Here is a 20,579-nt window from a genome sequence, read left to right on the forward strand (position 1 = left end):
CCAGACGCGTTGACACAAGACTCAATAGAAACGAATAGAAGGTGTATTAAAGACAATCACTGGCCAATAAATCCATAAATAACGATGAAACAATACATACAATATGCAAAATGTATATGGAAAAAATACCAACCAATCTCAGATGCAAGCTATTTTATTTCAAATGCTCCCAAAATAAACATTTTGAATGCACACAATGTGGTTGCTTGTACAAAGCTCATGGATTCTTAAGCATATATTATATTTTTTATCACTTAAAAAAATATTAACCAACACAAATAGTCTTATAATAGTAACAAACACAATGTCATTAACTGTATTGCAATGTTTTTTATAATTTAATTAAATGTTGATGGCAATGAAGTTACAAAAAACTAACCCCCCAAATTGGAGAAATTAGATATTTTTTTGTGTCAATGTTTCCTGGATAGTTTGTTTCACTTCTCAAAAAACTGGAAAAAATAAAACATCTATTGATGTATCGCTCTTTTTTTCTTTTAAGTTCGACTGTATTGTCATGGTCAGAATTTATGATTTAAATAAATATTGATGGCAATAAAGTTACAAAAAGACGCCCTTAAAAACAAAACAAAAAAAGAGTGAGGCATCCATAAATATTATATGGTTGTTTTTGGATCAATTCATTTAGTTAGTGTGGAAATAAAAAAGGGGGGGAAAAAAGAGTAAATAAAAAAAAAAAAAAAACATTTGTCAGAAAGATACAGAAAAAAATAACCATCTATGAATGTCTCCCGGTTTTCTTTTTTTTTTGGAGTCATTTTAAAAAGGCAAAAATTGTCATTTGCAATTTTGGGCAAATACAAAAAAGGTAACCATGACTCTCCAAAGTACAGCATAATAAAAGTATAAGTGACATCAGAATCTTTGAAATTAGGTAAACAAATATCAGATCAAAATGAAGTCATAATAATCACTCCATCCGAGGCCACTGAGCCGTAATGATTGACCAAAATAACACTTTAAACCTATTAAAACCAAGAGTGGGACCACCTGCCTTAAGTAAAGAAATTATCTTTGTCTGGATGTCAAAAAGCGAGAAAAAGTAAAAAGAGTAGAAAGGCACAAAAGACACCTTTGAAGTAAACAATATCATCCCCCTAATTTGGGGGTCTGATAAACAAGGAAGCAAACCAATCCCAACACAAAATACCTCCCAACTCCAGTAAGTGTAATTATACAAGTAAATAATAGTACAAAGCTGCAGCAGTGCCAGGCTAGCATGAAGCTATACATTCCTAAAAGCCTTCAAGATAAAAAACTCAGCCTGCAAACTTGCTTTGCCAGAAAGTGTCCCGAGAAGGTGCAAGGCCCTCTAACGAACGCACAAAAGCTGCAGTGACATAATTAGCTTGGTGCGTCAAAGCATGAAGAACACCAAATGTACATTTTTGGTCCTGTCCAAAAATATAAGTGCACTTTGGAGGTTTAGAAAGAATAATTGACTTCATTTACAACAACCATCATAACCCCAGAGACCTTCATATATGGCTACATACACATTTGGTATATATTTACGCGTCACTATTACATCATTAGCACACATTAAGGTGCTATTAATTCAGCAAAAAGTGACACAGCAAACTTCAACTTTGCCAAATTGACGGCTGCAAAAATGAGCACAACTTTGGATAAAGCATGTTTGCCTGCATGCGTCTTCCAAAAAAAAAAGACATTCGGCTGTTGATCTTCTGAGCGGATGCTCAGGAACTGTAGTGATCCTAAAACAAACACATAAAAAAGTGCACATAGGTTTTCATTAAAGCAAAAGAGCCGTTTATTGATGAGTTTGGTACCTGAATAGTGTTAACGACGCCGCTGGCCATGACGGAGAGCTTTCCAGCGACGGAGCGAACTCCCATTTTCAGCTGCGTCATGTCAGGAGCGTTGGGCAGCACGTCGGTCAGGCGGTACGAGCCAGCTGTGTTCAAAGCAAGCGCAGGAGTGATGATGAAGATGACGGTAACACCAAGGTGACTGTCGTTCGACCTACCGCTCTGTTTCTTTGGCTCGTCAAACAAGTCGGCGGAGCTGATGGCAGAATTCCCAGTGAGTCTCTCCAAGCGTGTTTTGGCTTCGTACTAACAGGAAGTCAAAGCAGGTTGAACAAAAACATTGAGCGGACTATTGAAGCGGATATTACAAAAAAACAACTCCAGAGCCTTAAAGACATGAAAGGAGTGGCGTTATAACAACAAACGAGACATTTTAGGAAAAGGCACATAGGAATCAAAAAATGTGTGAACAAAAGTTTTTGGGTGTTTTTTTTCAAGGGTCTCCTGATAGACCATTTTGCTCAAAGATATATTGACCTTCAAATTATTGCCAATAAACAATATAATTGTCAATAGTATTTTGAGAACAAATTAACCAATACATTAGAATACATTATTATAATAATAATGCAGGTACACCCGTTCAAATGCAATACTTGTATTTGTCAGATATTTTAACGTTATAATTGGAATGTAAACTATTAAACATCCAAGTTAAATAAAACAAACAAATAATACAAATAAAATATACTCCGTTAGCAAAATGTTGCACTTTAATAAAAATAATAACCAAAAGCAATAAAAAAGGTTCTGTTAAGGAGGTGGTAGAGGACCATTAAATATACTCAACCAAAACAATAAATAATGTGGCTAAATAAAGTATCGAAAAATAAAGTTGCACTTGAATATTAAACATGTAGGCGGAGGTAGAGTTGTACATTAATTAACAAACAATCAAGTTAGGACCTTTTTAAACAAAAGTGCAGAGTAAGAATATAAACAGTACAGTAGAAGGAAATGTATTTACAGCAAAAAAAAAAAAAAACTCTAATCTGGCAGATTCCAAGCAAGGAAACATCAATGAGACATGACAACATGTTAAATGTCTCACAAACAAATGCAGTGTTTTTCAAAATGCTAGTTTTTCAACAGTATCAAAGAGTAGCAGGTCTTTGGCGATGTAGTGAGCCACACTTTCTGTGAGGGCACATCATTTTGTGCTATTTCATTTCCAGTTACCTTATTCACCAAACACCTTAGTGAGTGTGGACTGTCGGGACAAAGGAAATACTGGGAATAGGGAGTCAGGTGGTTGTGTTTTAAGTGGGCATGCAAGTTTGTCATATTTGATTTTTTTGCACCTTTCTAGCGCAGATTTTGCAAACTGGCTCCTTGGTATTGATAGTCTGATCTTGTTCCACTGGCTTAAAACAAAAATATTCCCACACTTGTGCGGAGGTATTTGGTTTTGCAATCATTTTGTTCTCTATGTTCGCTACGGAGTTTATCACTGGTTTACTTGTCACACTGTTTGCATGCACGCTAACCACCCCGCCTGTCTGCACAAAGACCAAGACAATTAATGTCAAGATGATTCACACCCTACCTTTGATTCCTCTACGGTACAAACATCCATAGCTGCTGAAACCGATGAAAAGACTGAATGCTCTTGCATATGGCAATTTATGACGGAGGAAAAGTTATCGACTTCATTTTCATTAATTGTTTGGTTAATTGGCTTATACAGTATTGGCCAAGGCCTATGTTCAGGTACTACTTTTTCACTTCTGATGCAATACCTATATTGGAGCCTGGAGTATCGATTGATACCAATTTCAATCCAATACGATATCAGCAGGAATCACATATACTTTTATAATTTTGTCATGTGGAGTGTTAGAAAAGCATGACAAGTATGAAAAACATGAATCTTTTTATTATTAACTGCCTTGAATGGACTTATGCAGTCTTTTAAGTTAAAGTAAAGTGGCAATTGTATTTGGCGCCACCTAGTTGTACTTTTAACACTTCAGCCTTGGACACTTTGTATGCAGCCATGATTACTTTAAACTTGTTTATATTGACAAATGTGCCGTTTTAGACTGCAATGTTGTTCAACTAATGACACATATTATACATGCCTAGCTTGTGTGCTATTGTGTGCTTAACTGTTGTGTAGTTGTTAGCTCCTAGTAATCTATAGCCCGCCATGTAAACCTTTTGTATTTGACTTGATTAAAATTAAACACCAACCGTGTGTACTTATTAGAGGACATATACATGTTTACTGGCTGTCAAGCTTTGCATAAGTAAACAAGCTGTAGAACTGCTTTTATCAGAAATGTTTATTTCCCATATAATAATAATGAATTAGATTTATATGATATAGTGCTTTTCCTAAACACTCAAAAGGGATTTACATTATCACCATCATTCACACATTCCACATTTACAAATTGATGTTGGTAAGCTCCATTTGTAGCCACGGCTGCTCTCGGGTCGCGGGACGACCTCTCTGACCACCACCAAACATCATTCATTCAGCGACACTGGGAGCAAGGTGAGTGAAGTGTCGTTCCCAAGGATACAACAACAGTGACAAGGATGGTGGAAGCTGGATTCGTACGAGGAACCCTTAAGTTTCTGGGCGACCACTCTACCATTTGAGCCACGTCGTCCCAATATAAGATGATACTTGTTTTTGTTGCTGATATCGGACTGGTATCCGATATCAATATTGGTTCGGGACAATTCTACTCTTTTTACCTGTTTCGCAAATTGGAGCTGTAACACAATGACATATATTTTATTAAATTAAATGGGTTGTACTTGTATAGCGCTTTTCTACCTTCAAGGTACTCAAAGCGCTTTGACACTACTTCCACATTTACCCATTCACACACACATTCACAAACTGATGGAGGGAGCTGCCATGCAAGGCGCTAACCAGGACCCATCAACAGCAAGGGTGAAGTGTCTTGCTCAAGGACACAACGGTCGTGACGGGGTTGGTACTAGGTGGGGATTGAACCAGGGACCCTCGGGTTGCGCACGGCCACTCTCCCACTGCGCCACGCCGTTGTCATATTTGTATACTAAATTAACAGCAAAATACACAGTAGACTCCTGCTATTCCCAAATAATGAACACATTCGTTAAAGACTCTAAATGTGCCTATTTTTGGTACTCTAAACCCGAAAATATGCCGCTCACAGTCTTTAAGCGCACTTTTCAGTTTCACACATTAAAAAACAATTACAGCCATGTAGCCAATTATGTCCTGCTAGAAAATGTTGTGTAAATTGCTGGATTTATAGCTGCAACACTCTTTCTAACAAATCACTTTCTTTTTGAGTCACCATAAAAATGATTATTTATCTTTTTTTTTTAGTAGGGAAAATGAGCGAGACTGCATTCTACAGCGACACCGGAAAAAGATGAAAAAAAAAGACAGCTTTTACAGGTCAAGCCCCTAACTATCATTGCAATTCAACTTGAATTAAAGAAAACAACACATTGAACTAAAAAAAATCCATTGGCTCACAAGAATGACCAAAAAGTAAACAAAAGGTTAATTTACAAAAGTTATATTTTGCCGTATTCGTACCTCGGTGTTGTCTTGTTTTCCAAAGTACATGTCTGAGGAGATGGCTTTGATGTTCTCTCCAAACTTCCTCCGAGCTTCTCCCGTGTCCACCACCGGCACCGGCTCAGCTTTCCTTCGAGAGGCGGGCCTGTTGGGAGACGACAAGCTGTCATCGATTGATTGGAATTTTGCCTATCATTCACAATCATTATGAAAGACATGATGACGGATGGATTTTTTTTAATGCATTCTAAATATTAAATAAACGTAAATAAAAGTTTGCTTACTGCGGCGCCAATGGGAGCTCAACTATTCCGCCAATAAATACTGATATATAGTTACTCAAAAAACGTGAACAATACTACATTTACATTTCGTGACTTGAATATTAACCAAGTATTAGTAATATCGTTATTATAAGCACTAAATGTAATCACTTCTGTGTGTCCATATGTTTACATCGAGTGGTCTGCTGCTTCCTCGCGTCCCTCCTCCTTGTAAGTTTATAGTAGATCATAAATCATGCATCTCATCTGGAAAGTAGATGGCTGAGAATATAATCCGACAAGTTGGGACATTTTGACCGAAATTTGAGACCTGGAACTGGCAAGAACGACACAAAAGGCGCTTGTTCCCACCAACCCGTTTCTTTGTGAAGATTATGCGACATTCAACATCTAAGTGGGCAGTTGGCATCCTACTGACAGCAGACCGTGCACTGTAAGTGATGTTTTATTGTGTTTGTTGGCTCTCATTAAGTCTGTAGTCAGCAGAAATCAGTGGAGGAAAAAAAAAGAAAATGTGATGCGTTTTTGAAATGAATGCGCCACGTATGCTTAAAATGATCAAAATATGTATATATTAAATGTTATTATAAATCTACCCGTTACTACATTATATATACCTATACTTACATCATGTCTATAAAACCCTTATGAAGGTTTTTGGATGTTATTTTAGGGGCTCTATAGTTGGAATTAAACGGTTCCCATGGGCTCAATTGTAAGCAGACTTTTGATTAAATGTATTTATATTTACAATTCCAAAAAAAAAAATCAATCCGTCATCATGTGTTTCATAATAATTGTGAACAATGAGCAAAATTCCAAAAAAAGTGCAGTTCCCCTTTAAAGAAGAAAAAGGGAGGGGTCGTCACCCACCTCTCATCCAGTGAGGTGATGGCGGACGTGATGAAGAAGTCTGGATCAGCTTTACTGCTCCATCTGGAGGAGAAATGATCCGTAGATTGGCCTTTGTCAAAGCGAGATATGAACCTGGAAAAGGACAAGATTTGGAGTTACAAGTTCCCTATTACAATTTTTATGATGTTCTAACAGTATCGTGTCTTTGGAGCCTGTTTTTGTTCTCATGTTTGGTGACCATAATCTATTATCCGCCTTTTGTTTTCTTAGAAGAAACAATTATTTTTGAAGTTCTTTAAAGTTCAGGCTTTGCAACACATCTTAAAATAATGCTCTATCCACTATCTGTCCGTCAGATACAGAACTTGGAGATTCATGTTCGATCGCTTTGTTATCCGTCAGTGAAATGGCTAACCTAGCATAATGTTCAGGGATGTAAGCACCCTTTATAAAATAAAGAGGAATATGAGAACAGATGAGGAGCAATTTTGTCAGCGCAAAATGCTGACATACAAATCCCAAAAGAAAATTTGGAAAATTCAAACTACATTTCCTGCAAGAGGAACAGCGAGTACCTGCGGCTGAGTTGAGTGTTCAACAAATTTAGTATGGATTGTATTTTTGACATTTCATTAAAAAAAAACAGGAAAGTGATTTTTTTTATACAAAAATAAATGTTTAAGAACATAGATTTCCAAGTTTTTACAGAAATTTCACATGCTTGGATGTTGCTGTTGAAAAATAAGCATCATGTTATCTCAGCATGTAGCATACATAGCTATGAAATTGTTGATAATGTTTGCATTTTCATGTCCTCATGTTGCCTTGTTGTATGTGACAAATGGCATCCATAACATTGAACAAGTGGACAGTTGCAATGCATACATAAAAAGCGCACTCAGACAAACAAGTCATTAGCATTAAAGACACAAAACATTTTCCCACTAAGACTTATAAAAAGCACTTTTAAATTGTAGAAATACCAGCTTTAAGACAATATTTTACACAAAACATTTTATTGTACAACCTACTTAAAATAGTTCAAAATATACAACATTAAACCTTTAAATACCGTATTTTTCGGACTATAAGTCGCAGTTTTTTTTCATAGTTTGGCCGGGGGTGCGTCATATACTACGGAGCAACTTATGAGTGAAATTATTAACACATTACCGTAAAATATTAAATAATATTATTTATCTCATTTGCGGAAGAGACGAAGAAAACGTCAGCAATTGTCACACACACGTCAAACTAATAATTTGGCGGGGGAGTGTCATGGCAAAAGAGCATTGTGGGTCATGGAATGCTAACTGCTATATGGTATATGCTACTGCCGTAGCTATTAAAATGGATAATTTCTCATTGTTGGCGATAACTTACAAAAACTGAGAAGGGCTGAACAAAAATGGCACCGAAAAGGAAATCATGTACATCAGATTACACAATATCAAATAATATTATTTTGTCTCATTTGCGGAAGAGACTAAGAAAATGTCAGCAATCGTCACATACACGTCAACCAAGGATCATGGAAGAAGTGCATTGTGGGTCATGGGATGCTAACTGCTATATGCTACTGCTGTAGCTATTAAAATGGATCATTTCAACGTTAGCGGTAACTTATAAAACTGAGAAGGGCTGAACAAAAAGGGCACAGAAAAGGAAATTACGTACTGCAGATTACAAGCTGGAGGTAGTGAAATATGCAGCAGAAAACGACAAGAGGAAGCGGCGCATACCTTTGGAGTTGGCAGAGTTGTTTAGAAGCGACATCGAGGAAGAAGATTTAATCGCATTTATCGATTAAGAGTGACAGATTGTTTGGTAAACGTACAGCATGTTCTATATGTTATAGTTATTTGAAAGACTTTTACCATAAAATGTTACATTAACATACCAAGTATGTTCTCCGTTGGTTATTTATGCGTCATATAATGTGCACTTATTCAGCCTGTTGTTCACTATTCTTTATTTTAAATTGCCTTTCAAATGTCCATTCTTGGTGTTGGAATTTATCAAATAAATTTCCCCCAAAAATGCGATTTATAATCCAGTTTTTTTCCTTCTTTATCGTGCATTTTCGGCCGGTGCGACTTATACTCCGGAGCGATTTATAATCAGAAAAATACGGTATGTAAAATACTGGATATATAAATATTACCTTCCCTCATCTTCCTCTTCCTCAGTAAACCGTGCAGGTATGGAGGTCCTGGCCGCCATGGGGCGCTCCTGCTGGATGATGTGCATGTCAGACATGACAGAGTGAGACACTCCACTAAGAGAGCAAAGACAAAAAGACAGGAGTAACTCCACTGCATCAAAACTTGTTGGCGTCTTTGTCTCCGACGCTCACCTCCTGCCGCTGAGCCCCATTCCCAGTCTTTCTGCTTGCTCTCGCTTCTTCCCATCCAGATTCTTTAGCTTTTGATCATCATTTCTCCTCTGCTGTTCCAGGTTTTTGTAGGCCAGACGCATTGAGGGAGCACTGAGGACAAGAGGAGATCATTCATGTTGATTGTACGGGAGACGATAGCGGCAGCTGGGTTCTCACCTGGCCTCTTCTGCGTCCGCAGCATTCTTATTCTTGTCGCCGGCGGCGCTCTCCTCTTTCTCTCGCCGCTTGTCGGCAGCTTGGGCCATCTTCTCCAGCTCTGTGAAGCTCTTACTACTCACCTTCTGGGCGCCCAGGCCTCCTTTTTTGCCCGCCAACTATAAGAGCATGCAACATGTCATTTCGCATTCAGGAATACCTGCATAACTTAGAGACGTACGGTTTTCTTGGTGGTAGTTGGCTTCTTCTTCAGAAGAGATGAAGGCTCTAGAGAAGGTGTAAGTAAATCTGTAGTGTACTTATGAAACATTTGGAATGAACACCATGAACCCTCAAAAGACCTATCCATATTTGCATGTATTTACACAACCGCAGAGAGTACAAGGCGTACCTACAGAAGGTGTCTATTTGAGAGACTTTTCACAGTACACTACAATTCACGATTGCACTTGTTGCAATGCTGTGAGACCATGCTGATGCATGTTTTGGACCATATTTTCTACAAAAGTTTAGGTCACAACCAATTCCAAGGGTTTACCACTTTTGTCTTCTTGATTTACTCCGACACCCAGGTGGTGTATTAACTTGAATTCAAGACACTTTTACAAGGTATACGTATGTGCTATAATGTGTATATTGATGTTTGCACTTGTTGCATAGCTTTATGACCATGTAAATGCACATTTTCGACAATTTTTTTTACAAGATTTTAGGTCAGAATGTATTCCGAGAGTTAACTACTTACGTGTTGGTGTATTTATCTGGATTTAAGACACATTTATAATGTATAAACATGTGCTATAATGTGTCTATTGATGTTTGCACTTGCTGCATGGCTGTAAGACCATGCGATAAACATTTTTGACCCTACTTTTCTCAAATATTTAAGGTCGGAATGTATTCCGGGGGTTCGCTACAATACACAACCATGTTGGTGTATTTACCTGGATTTGCTTTTGGGGAAGCGCTCAACATGTCCACGCTTGGGCCGTCCTCTAGGTTGCCTATCAGTGTCAAATGCACATTAAATGATGTAACACATATTAAAAATTTACAGTAGGATATAAGCACTGATACCACTTTTGTCTTCTTCATTTGCCCTTGTCTCGACTGAACTGAGGCTCATCTGGCCCAAACTTTCTGGAACCTCCTTTAGTAAAACACACACACACACACACGGTGGTTTTAATATTATTGTAGTCGCGGCAGGTTGAGCAAGATGAGCAGCGTTACGAATATTTACCTGTGAGTGAAGACTGAAGAAATCAACATGCTTGTCCTCTGCTGACATGCACGACGGACCACCCTGACTGTCCAACCACAGCTGTAAAGGACAGTAAATGTACATTAGGTTTTGATATTAACATTTTATTATTATTTAACATAAACATTTCTTAATGAATGTAAAAGCAAATAATTACATTTAAAATGTGTGCACATATGCTGATATGTACATACATTTTTAAACTATTTCCTTCTCGTTTTATTGAATTTCTGAAAGCCATTATGTATACTAGCATATTACAATGTTTTAGTACAACTGAATTATTTATTTTAACACCTAAAAAAAAACACAAATTAATTAATGACAAAAGCATACAAATATGAAACTATTAATAATGAAATAACTGTTGACGCACTGTGTTTATTGTTACTAAAAGTAAAATCTGTATTACCTCTGTGCCATGGATTTTGGTGGCTTGCGTTCCCAAAGTCTTGATCTTCTCTCTGTACAGCTGAGCGGCTCTGCTGTTGTATTTTGTGTTGGCCGCATTGGCCGTGCAGCCGTGCTGGTGGAAGAACGCCATCTGGAGAAAAACAGAACAAGAAGTGACGCTGGACAGTTTTTGCTGTACGGCCCAGTGATGCTGCTTGGGCGTGTGCTTACCGCGCTGGCGTTGCCTCCCACTTGTATACACCTTAGCTGGTACCATGACCAATTAAAATCCAATTCAGTGGACCTATTGACACACAAAAAAATTATTAAGACCCTTTTTAAGACATCCAACCTCTGATGGACCATTTTACAGCACTATTAAATATATATTATCCATTCATATATATATAATATAAATATTAAAAAATATATAGTGCCGTGATTAAAACTATTGGATACAGCCACCACAGTTGACATACTTCACACATAAGCCACAATTGTCTCCATAATTGTTGGTCTGCAGCGAATAAGGATTTTGACAACATTTGGGTAATCAGTTTGTTTTTTTTGCCGTTCTGTGTATTTATTTAATTTCATATGTTATTGCACTGTCGGCAATGTGTTATGACAGCCTGCTGGTCACTTAACACTGCATGTTAATATGTAGAAATGGCACTGTTGGAGTGGCAACTGGTTGCATCAGCTCTGCTCTTTTAATGTCTTTAATGTCCTTTGTTAATAATAATAATGGATTAGATTTATAGCGCACATTTTCTATGATTAGATACTCAAAGCGCTCACAGAGAAGTGGGAACCCATCATTCATTCACACCTGGTGGTGGTAAGCTACATCTGTAGCCACAGCTGCCCTGGGGTTGACTGACGGAAGTGTGGCTGCCAGTTTGCGCCTACGGCCCCTCCGACCACCACCAATCATTCATTCATCATTCATTCACCAGTGTGAGCGGCACTGGGGGCAAGGGTGAAGTGTCCTGCTCAAGGACACAACGGCAGCGATTTGGATGTCAACAGGCTGGGAGCGAACCTGCGACCCTCAGGTTTCTGGCACGGCCGCTCTACCCACTACGCCATGCTGCCTCTGTTTCCCCCTTACATGTTTATGTATACTATGGCGATGAGGTTTTTTTTCCTTGGCCTCAGTCTGGACTCCCTCTCCAGGGTCCCAGGCTTAGACTGAATATTTTTTCTTTTTACTCACCTCTCCACCCCCTCCCCCTCCTCCCCAGCGTTTACCTGTTTCTCACCTTTTTTGTGAGGGGCGCCAGAAGTTGGGAGACCGGTCAGCGATCCTGTAATGTTTGTCTGATCTTGAATGGGATTGTGCTGAAAATCCTAATTTCCCTTTGGGAATTAATAAAGTACTTCTGATTCTGATTAATGTATAAAGCAGAGTATATTAAATATAGCCACACAATTTAATATTGGTAAAAGTAAACCATGTTTTCTTGAACGTGTATGAGCTGGAGTATGTTTAAAACTATATTTAGTAGAGCTGCGAATCTTAGGGTGTCCCACAATTCGATTCAATATCGATTCTTAGGGTCACGATTCGATTCAAAATTTATTTTTTTTCAATTCAACACGGTTCTCGATTCAAAAACGATTTCCTTCCCGATTTAAAAGGATTCTCTAGTCATTCAATACATAGGATTTCAGCAGGACCTACCCCAGTCTGCTGACATGCAAGCAGAGTAGTAGATTTTTGTAAAAAGCTTGTATAATTGTAAAGGACAATGTTTGACCAACTGATTGCAATAATGCAAATTTGTTTTAACTATTAAACGCACCAAAAATATGACTTATTTTATCTTTGTGAAAAAATTGGACACAGTGTGTTGTCAAGCTTATGAGATGTGATGCAAGTGTAAGCCACTGTGACACTATTGTTCTTTTTTTTTATTTTTATAAATGTCTAATGATAATGTCAATGAGGGATTTTTAATCACTGCTATGCTGAAATTATAACTAATATTGATACTGTTGTTGATAATATTAATTTTTGTTTCACTACTTTTGGTTTGTTTTGTGTCGTGTTTGTGTCTCCTCTCAATTGCTCTGTTTATTACATTTCTGAGTGTTGCTGGGTCAGGTTTGGTTTGGGCATTGGATTGCATTGTTATGGTATGGCTGTGTATTGTTTTGTTGGATTGATAAAATAAATAAATAAAAAATCGATTTTTTAAAAATGAGAATCGATTCTGAATCGCACAACGTGAGAATTGCGATTCAAATTCTAATCGATTTTTTCCCACACCCCTAATATTTAGGCATGTTACACTTCTGGATCTGCCTCCCTGGAGCCTTTTGGCCATGGAGATGGGTCTCTGCCACACCGGAATCCATTTGGAGAGACTGGAGGAAATGCGGATGAAGAGACAGGGCTGCGCAGTTAGCGCTGAGCGTCAGGGCGGACGAGCTTCACATTGTCTTGGCTGAATAAACAGGTATCGGACACCTCGGTCTCCTTGGACGGATCCTCACTCATCCATGCGGACTGGACACTGGCCGAGAGTTAGTGGGCGGCCGAGGGATGCTTTGTTGGGTCTGCTCCTGTCTCTGGCCATGCTCTCCCTTACCCCAGCAGAAGATGGCGTGGAACACTGCAGAGGCCACCACAGTGTATATGTTTTTTTGTTGTTGTTTTTACTTTTGTAGATGTATGTAGAAATGGCTGCGTGCCTCAGCTCTGCTCTTTTAATGTCTTTTGTGTTCTTTGATGTTTCCCTCTTACAAACATACTTATGTGTGTTATGGCTATGAGGGTTTTTTCCATTGGCCTCAGTCTGGACCCTCTCTCCAGGGGCCCAGGCTTAGACTGATTTTTTTTTTCTCACCCCACCAGCGTTTACCTGTTTCTCACCTTTTTTGTAAGGAGCGCCAGAAGTTGGCAGACCCGTCAGCGATCCCGTTCTGTCTCTCTGTAATGTTTGTCTGATCTTGAAAGGGATTGTGCTGAAAATATTAATTTCCCCTCAGGGATTATAAAAGTATTCTGATTATGGTTAATTTTGTCAAGAAAACTAACATCAGCAGGACCGCAATACATGCTTCCAGGCACAGCAGCACACACCCTTAGTAGCAAATATGGCACCGGTTGTTTAGTTGGACATACACTCTTGATACATGACTGGTACTTTACAGGGATGCCATATTGGGGCTGAGAGCAGAATAACATCACTCTACAAGAAGGGACAGAGCCGCCTCTACTTCCTTAGGAGGCTAGGATCCTTCAACGTCTGTACAAAGATGTTGAAAATGTTCTACGAGTCGGTGGTGGCGGGCGCCTTCTTGTATGCCGTGGCCTGCTGGGGCAGCGGGCTGAGAGCGAGGGACGCAAACAGACTGAAAAAGCTGGTAAAGAAGGCTAGTAACGTGGTGGGAGTGGAGCTAGACTCTCTGGCGGTGGTGTCAGAGAGAAGAAGTCTAGCAAATCTCCTAGCCATTATGGACAACACCTCCCACCCACTACACTCGGACCTTGCGGAGAGAATGAGCACGTTCAATGGAAGGCTCAGACTCCCAAAATGCAACACGGAACGACACAGGAGGTCCTTCATACCAACAGCCATCAGACTGTATAATGCATATGTTCCTTCTTGACGGCACTTAAATGTAGAATATATGTTGAATATATTTATACTAATCCTATATTATATATTATATATATATATATAAAATATATGATATATGTTATATTATTTATTATTATTATTGTCTATTGTGAGCGAACTGTGGTGCTGAATTTCCCCCAGGGATCAATAAAGTACTTTCTATTCTATTGTATTATGATAAGTAAATGATAAATGGGTTGTACTTGTATAGCGCTTTTCTACCGTCAAGGAACTCAAAGCGCTTTGACACTACTTCCACATTTACCCATTCACACACACATTCACACACTGATGGAAGGAGCTGCCATGCAAGGTGCTAACCAGCACCCATCAGGAGCAAGGGTGAAATGTCTTTCTCAGGACACAACGGACGTGACGAGGTTGGTACTAGGTGGGGATTGAACCAGGCACCCTCGGGTTGTGCACGACCACTCTCCCACTCCCACTGCGCCACGCCGTATTCTATAAAGAAAGTGCTGTGATCTTCTGGTGAAAATATGGTAACATTACAGGCGGTCCTCATTTTTTTACGACAGGTTTCCATAGACCAGTGGTTCTCAAATGGTGGTACGAGTACCCCTGGGGGTACTTGAAGGTATGCCAAGGGGTACGTGAGATTTTTTTTAAATATTCTAAAAATAGCAACTATTCAAAAATCCTTATTAATATATTTATTGAATAATACTTCAACAAAATATGAATGTAAGTCCGTAAACTGTGAAAAAAATGCAACAATGCAATATTATGTGATGACAGCTTGATTTTTTGTGGACATGTTCCATAAATATTGATGTTAAAGATTTCTTTTTTTGTGAAGAAATGTTTAGAATTAAGTTCATAAATCCAGATGGATCTCTATTACAATCCCCAAAGAGGTGCGTTTGTTGTTCTTGTTTGGTGTGGGTTCACAGTGGGGTGCATGTTTGTGACAGTCGTGGTGTACGGCCACCGTCAGTGTGACCTGTAGGGCTGTTGACTAAGTATGCTTTGCTTTCACTTTTGTGTCTGTGTGTTCAAATAATAACATGATCATTAAAGGCCTACGGAAACCCACTACTACCGACCACGCAGTCTGGTAGTTTGTATATAAATGATAAAATCTTAACATTGCAACACATGCCAATACGGCCGGTTTAGTTTACTAAATTACGTTTCTCGTTGAAAACGTCGCGGAATGATGACGCGTGCGCGTGATGTCTCGGGTTGGAGGGAATATATTAGCCCAGCACCACACACGGCTAAAAGTCGTCTCTTTTCATCGCATAATTACACAGTAATTTGGACATCTGTGTTGCTGAATCTTTTGCAATTTGTTCAATTAATAACGGAGACGTCAAATAAGAATGCTGTAGGTGGAAAGCGGTGCATTGCAGCTGCCTTTAGCACCGAAACACAGCCGGTGTTTCTTTGCAATTTGTTCAATTAATAATGGAGACTATAAAGAATAATGCTATTGGTGGAAAGCGGTGGATTGCAACTGCCTTTAGCACTGAAACACAGCCGGGGTTTCTTTGTTGTGAAGCTTTAACACAGAGCGCTCAAGCGAACATGTTTGTCTACGTCAACCAGCAAGTTTTTGGATGGGAAAATTGTGATATTAAGTCCGTTCTTACCGGAGACTTCAGCAGATTATACCACCTCCTCCTGCAGCTCAAAAAGGCAGCTGTGATCTTGGCTCCTCGGCATCTCTCAGAGACACTTGCGTTCACCGCAGCCATCCGACTTTCAGGTATGACTTTACAATCTCACTAAAACACTATTAAAACAATAAGCAGATAAGGGATCTTCCAGAATCATCCTAGTAAATGTGTCTAATTACATCTGAAACACCGCTTTTTCTTCTTTTTTTTTTCTAGAACTTCACCCATCCACAAATGTTTCATCCTCGCTCAAATTAATGGGTAAATTGTCGCTTTCTCGGTCCGAATAGCTCTTGCTGCTGGAGGCTATGACTAAAACAATGTGAGGATGTGAGGAGCCCTACAACCCGTGACGTCACGCACACATCGTCTGCTACTTCCGGTAAAGGAAATGCTTTTTTATTAGTGACCAAAAGTTGCGAACTTTATCGTCGATGTTCTCTACTAAACCCTTCCAGCAAAAATATGGCAATATCGCGAAATGATCAAGTATGACACATAGAATGGACCAGCTATCCCCGTTTAAATAAGAACATCTCGTTTCAGTAGGCCTTCAAAGCTGGTGATGATCGTACGGCATGTCAGTATTTCTTGACATCTTTGAGTAAAGACATTTTATTAAACCCGTCCAACGCTACAATGTGCAATGTAACTTACCGGATGAACGACAGGTGCACCCCAAGAGACCGGTGTGTTCCGGAACAGTCTATACACAGGAACACGCCATAGGTAATGCTGGCCCAACTGGGATTTTTTGCTGAGCAGTCAAAACAAACCTGGATAAAGGAGACAATAACTTTGTTGACAATAACTTTGTTGACAACAGCAGACATGAACAAGCAACAGCTGGTACATCCAACCATCCATCCATCCATTTCCTACCACTTATTCCCTTTCGGGGTCGCGGGGGGCGCTGGCGCCTATCTCAACTACAATCGGGCGGAAGGCGGGGTACACCCTAGACAAGTCGCCCCCTCATCACAGGGCCAACACAGATAGACAGACAACATTCACACTCACATTCACACACTACATTACGACAATAAAATCAACTGGTGAAAATACCTAACATTGTTTTATTCGATTGTCTGACGGTGAGCTAAAAGTTGAAGAATCTTCTAGAAGAGTTTAAAATAAAAACGCCTGGCTAAGCTATAGCAGTTCAGGCTGCCTAGCTAGCTCGGCTACCAACAGCTCAGCTAACTACTCTCGGCAAAAGTTTTTTGTTTTCGTTGAGTTCCAAGCGGACATGTACACAATAATTCCACAAAACACAACAGCTGTCACGATATGCGGACTTGGAATGCTCCATTATTGTGAGGTTTTATTTCCAAGTGCGACGTGTCAAAGACGTTGCAGTTACTTCCTTGTTGTCTAAAAAAAGTATGAAACGCTCACCTTATTCGTGGAGATGGAGCGAAGTCGCTTGAAAATGGCACTAATGTCCTGTTTGCTCGGCTCTGCCATCTTTCTATTTGTGTGCGCGCCGACAAAAACACATGGAAATTAGAAAAAAAAAAAAAACAGCAACGTGTTATGCTAAATATCCCGAAGTGACACGTAAATTTCAGGGAGACACCATGGGCGGCCTGTGATTGGCGGAAAAGGACCTTTGGTGATATCGCAAGGTTTTGTGGGTAATGTAGTTCACGGCATAAATAAATATAAATCAGTGGTTCTCAACCTTTTTTCAGTGATGTACCCCCTGTGAACATTTTTTTATTTCAAGTACCCCCTAATCATAGCAAAGCATTTTTGGTTGAAAAAAAGAGATAAAGAAGTAAAATACAGCACTATGTCAACAGTTTCTGATTTATTAAATTAAAGTTAAAGTTAAAGTACCAATGATTGTCACACACATACTAGATGTGGCGAAATTATTCTCTGCATTTGACCCATCACCCTAAGTTGTATAACAGTGCAAAATATTGCTCACTTTTAGTGGTCTTTCTTGAATTATTTGGAAAAAAAGATATAAAAATAACCCCCCAAAATTGTTGAAAAATAAACAAGTGATTATGCATCGGTTGAGGACATCTCTGCGCTGCTGATCCGCCTTCACTTGGGATGGTTCCCTGCTTGCTCCACTTTGGATGGGACTCTCGCTACTATATTGGATCCACTTTGGACTTGATTCTCACGGTTATGTTAGATCCACTATGGATTGGACTTTCACAATATCATGTTAGATCCGCTCGACATCCATTGCTTTCGGTCCCCTGGAGGGAGGGGGTTGCCCACATATGTGGTCCTCTCCAAGATTTCTCATAGTCATCATGGTCAACGTCCCACTGGGGTGAGTTTTTCCTTGCCCTTATGTGGGCCCTACCGAGGATGTCGTTGTGGTTTGTGCAGCCCTTTGAGGCACTTGTGATTTAGGGCTATATAAATAAACATTGATTGATTGATTTATTCAATTCTAAATAAAGATTTCTCACATAGAAGTAAAGTGCCCTCTTTGGGGATTGTAATAGAGATCCATCTGGATTCTTGAACTTAATTCTAAACATTTCTTCACAAAAAAAGAAATCTTTAACATCAATATTTATGGAACATGTCCAAAACAAATATAGCTGTCAACACGGCGTGTTGACAGCTATATCCTTGAGCAAGACACTTCACCCTTGCTCCTGATGGGTGCTGGTTGGCGCCTTGCATGGCAGCTCCCTCCATCAGTGTGTGAATGTGTGTGTGAATGGGTAAATGTGGAAGTAGTGTCAAAGCGCTTTGAGTACCTTGAAGGTAGAAAAGCGCTATACAAATACAACCCATTTATTTATTTATTTATTTAACACTGAATATTGCATTGTTGTATTATTTTTTCACAGTTTATGAACTTACATTCATATTTTGTTGAAGTATTATTCAATAAATATATTTATAAAGGATTTTTGAATTGTTGCTATTTTTAGAATATTTTTTAAAAAATCTCACGTACCCCTTGGCATACCTTCAAGTACCCCCAGGGGTGCGCATACCCCCATTTGAGAACCACTGATATAAATAATAATTCAACATCTATATTATCATACGTTACATTTTCTTTCTTGTGATAAAATACTTAAAATATTTAATTTACTTATGTATTAATCTGTAAAGGTTTTCAAGTTAATAATGTAATGTTACATTTGTAAGAATTTCGGTTGGAACGTTCTTATAATCTGTAATAACAAACTATTAGTTATGTGTTTTCTAATAATGTAACAAAGATTTTTTAACATTACAAACTTTTGTTAAATACACAATATTTATAGTCCAGTGGTGTCCAAAGTGCGGTCCAGGGGCCATTTGCGGCCCGCAGCTAATCGTTTACCGGCCCGACACACATTCTGCAAAAATTGCAAAATTGATAGTATTGCAAAAATTAAAAAAAACATTTAAAAAAAAGTGGAATGACGTGAAATCTAATGAGAAAAAGTGTCAATGTCGACGCAAAGTAGCCATGCAGGCAGTTTTTTTTTCCTTTTGTCTTTATTTTCTTTTATTTTCCATTGCTCGAAAATAAAAGACCAAAAAAATCTGTTATAATGAATTATTACTTAAAAATGATCACTTTAAAATGTTTTATGTGGAAAAAATATTGCATATGTTGTGTGGTTGCCATATAAAAACATCAAAGTTTTGACCAAAGAGCATAAAACAAACAAAATAATAGTTCAAACTTAAAATCGACAAATATATCGGAAGTTGATCTTGAAATATAAGTGTTAAAAGTAAAAAAAAAACAAAAAAACTGATAAAACTATCACTTCATGAGTGGGGAATCTTTCGGATCTCAAAATATATTTAGTAGGATTTTATTTAACTTTTCAATGTGATTACTCAAAAATATTAATCGAAATCAATGGTGTCCCGCATTATTGATCTTTGAGGGCTTTAATTGCGCAACAAAAGGAAGTCTCCTGAAGGAATCAATAAAGTTGTGTCTATCTATCTATTTATCTAAACACTGCAAATTTCAGTTTTACTATAAAAAACAAAGTTGTCTTTGTCAGAAAAGGCATAAAACCTTATTTGTTTGACTTTATATCAACCTCAAGTTGATATAGAGATTTACTGTAATCAATAAATAAATACAAAATAATAATAATTTGACTTATTTTTAACATTTTAGTGACTGAGACCCTATATGCTCCCCAGGGGCCGTAAGGATTAAAAAAAAAAAATCCATATTTTGTTATGGTTTGAAAATGAAAAATGCTTAAATTTTTCCGTGTGCGGCCCTCTGTAGAAAAAGTTTGGACACCCCTAATTTATGCAACTTCGAAGTGAGTTATCTATTAAATTGTACATTTAAAAAAAAATAACATCCATCCATTTTTTACCGCTTACCCTAACATATTTGACGGTAACAAAAAAAATAAGGAACTGGCTTCTCAGTTGCCAGAATTTTACCGTGAAAAAACAGTGGTACCGTTTTTCTATTTACAGTAACACAACATCATCAATCAATCAATCAATCAATGTTTACTTATATAGCCCTAAATCACAAAACAACCACCATAAATCTTGTGGTAGAAAAATGGCCACACTGTTGCCAGAATTTTACCGTAAATAATAGTGGTACCATTTTTC

At 38.4% G+C, this 20,579-nt stretch overlaps 1 protein-coding gene across 1 annotated transcript; it reads right to left on the reverse strand.

The window, feature by feature from the left end:
* Positions 1–138: 138 nt before the first annotated feature.
* arfgap3 (ADP-ribosylation factor GTPase activating protein 3) lies at positions 139–17,577 on the reverse strand. Its single transcript, XM_061912147.1, has 16 exons — positions 17,403–17,577; positions 16,662–16,780; positions 10,964–11,036; positions 10,752–10,883; positions 10,319–10,399; positions 10,153–10,225; positions 10,020–10,079; positions 9,296–9,342; positions 9,076–9,233; positions 8,878–9,009; positions 8,686–8,799; positions 6,540–6,653; positions 5,401–5,527; positions 2,012–2,099; positions 1,815–1,939; positions 139–1,739 (listed from the first exon to the last, which is right to left on the reverse strand). Exons 1-16 carry the CDS (start codon positions 17,469–17,471, stop codon positions 1,722–1,724), a joined length of 1,530 nt encoding a protein of 509 aa, XP_061768131.1. The 5' UTR covers positions 17,472–17,577; the 3' UTR covers positions 139–1,721.
* Between the last annotated feature and the right edge of the window lie 3,002 nt (positions 17,578–20,579).

Source organism: Nerophis ophidion, linkage group LG10 (genome assembly GCF_033978795.1).
Source record: "Nerophis ophidion isolate RoL-2023_Sa linkage group LG10, RoL_Noph_v1.0, whole genome shotgun sequence".
In the NCBI taxonomy this organism is placed as follows: Eukaryota; Metazoa; Chordata; class Actinopteri; order Syngnathiformes; family Syngnathidae; genus Nerophis; species Nerophis ophidion.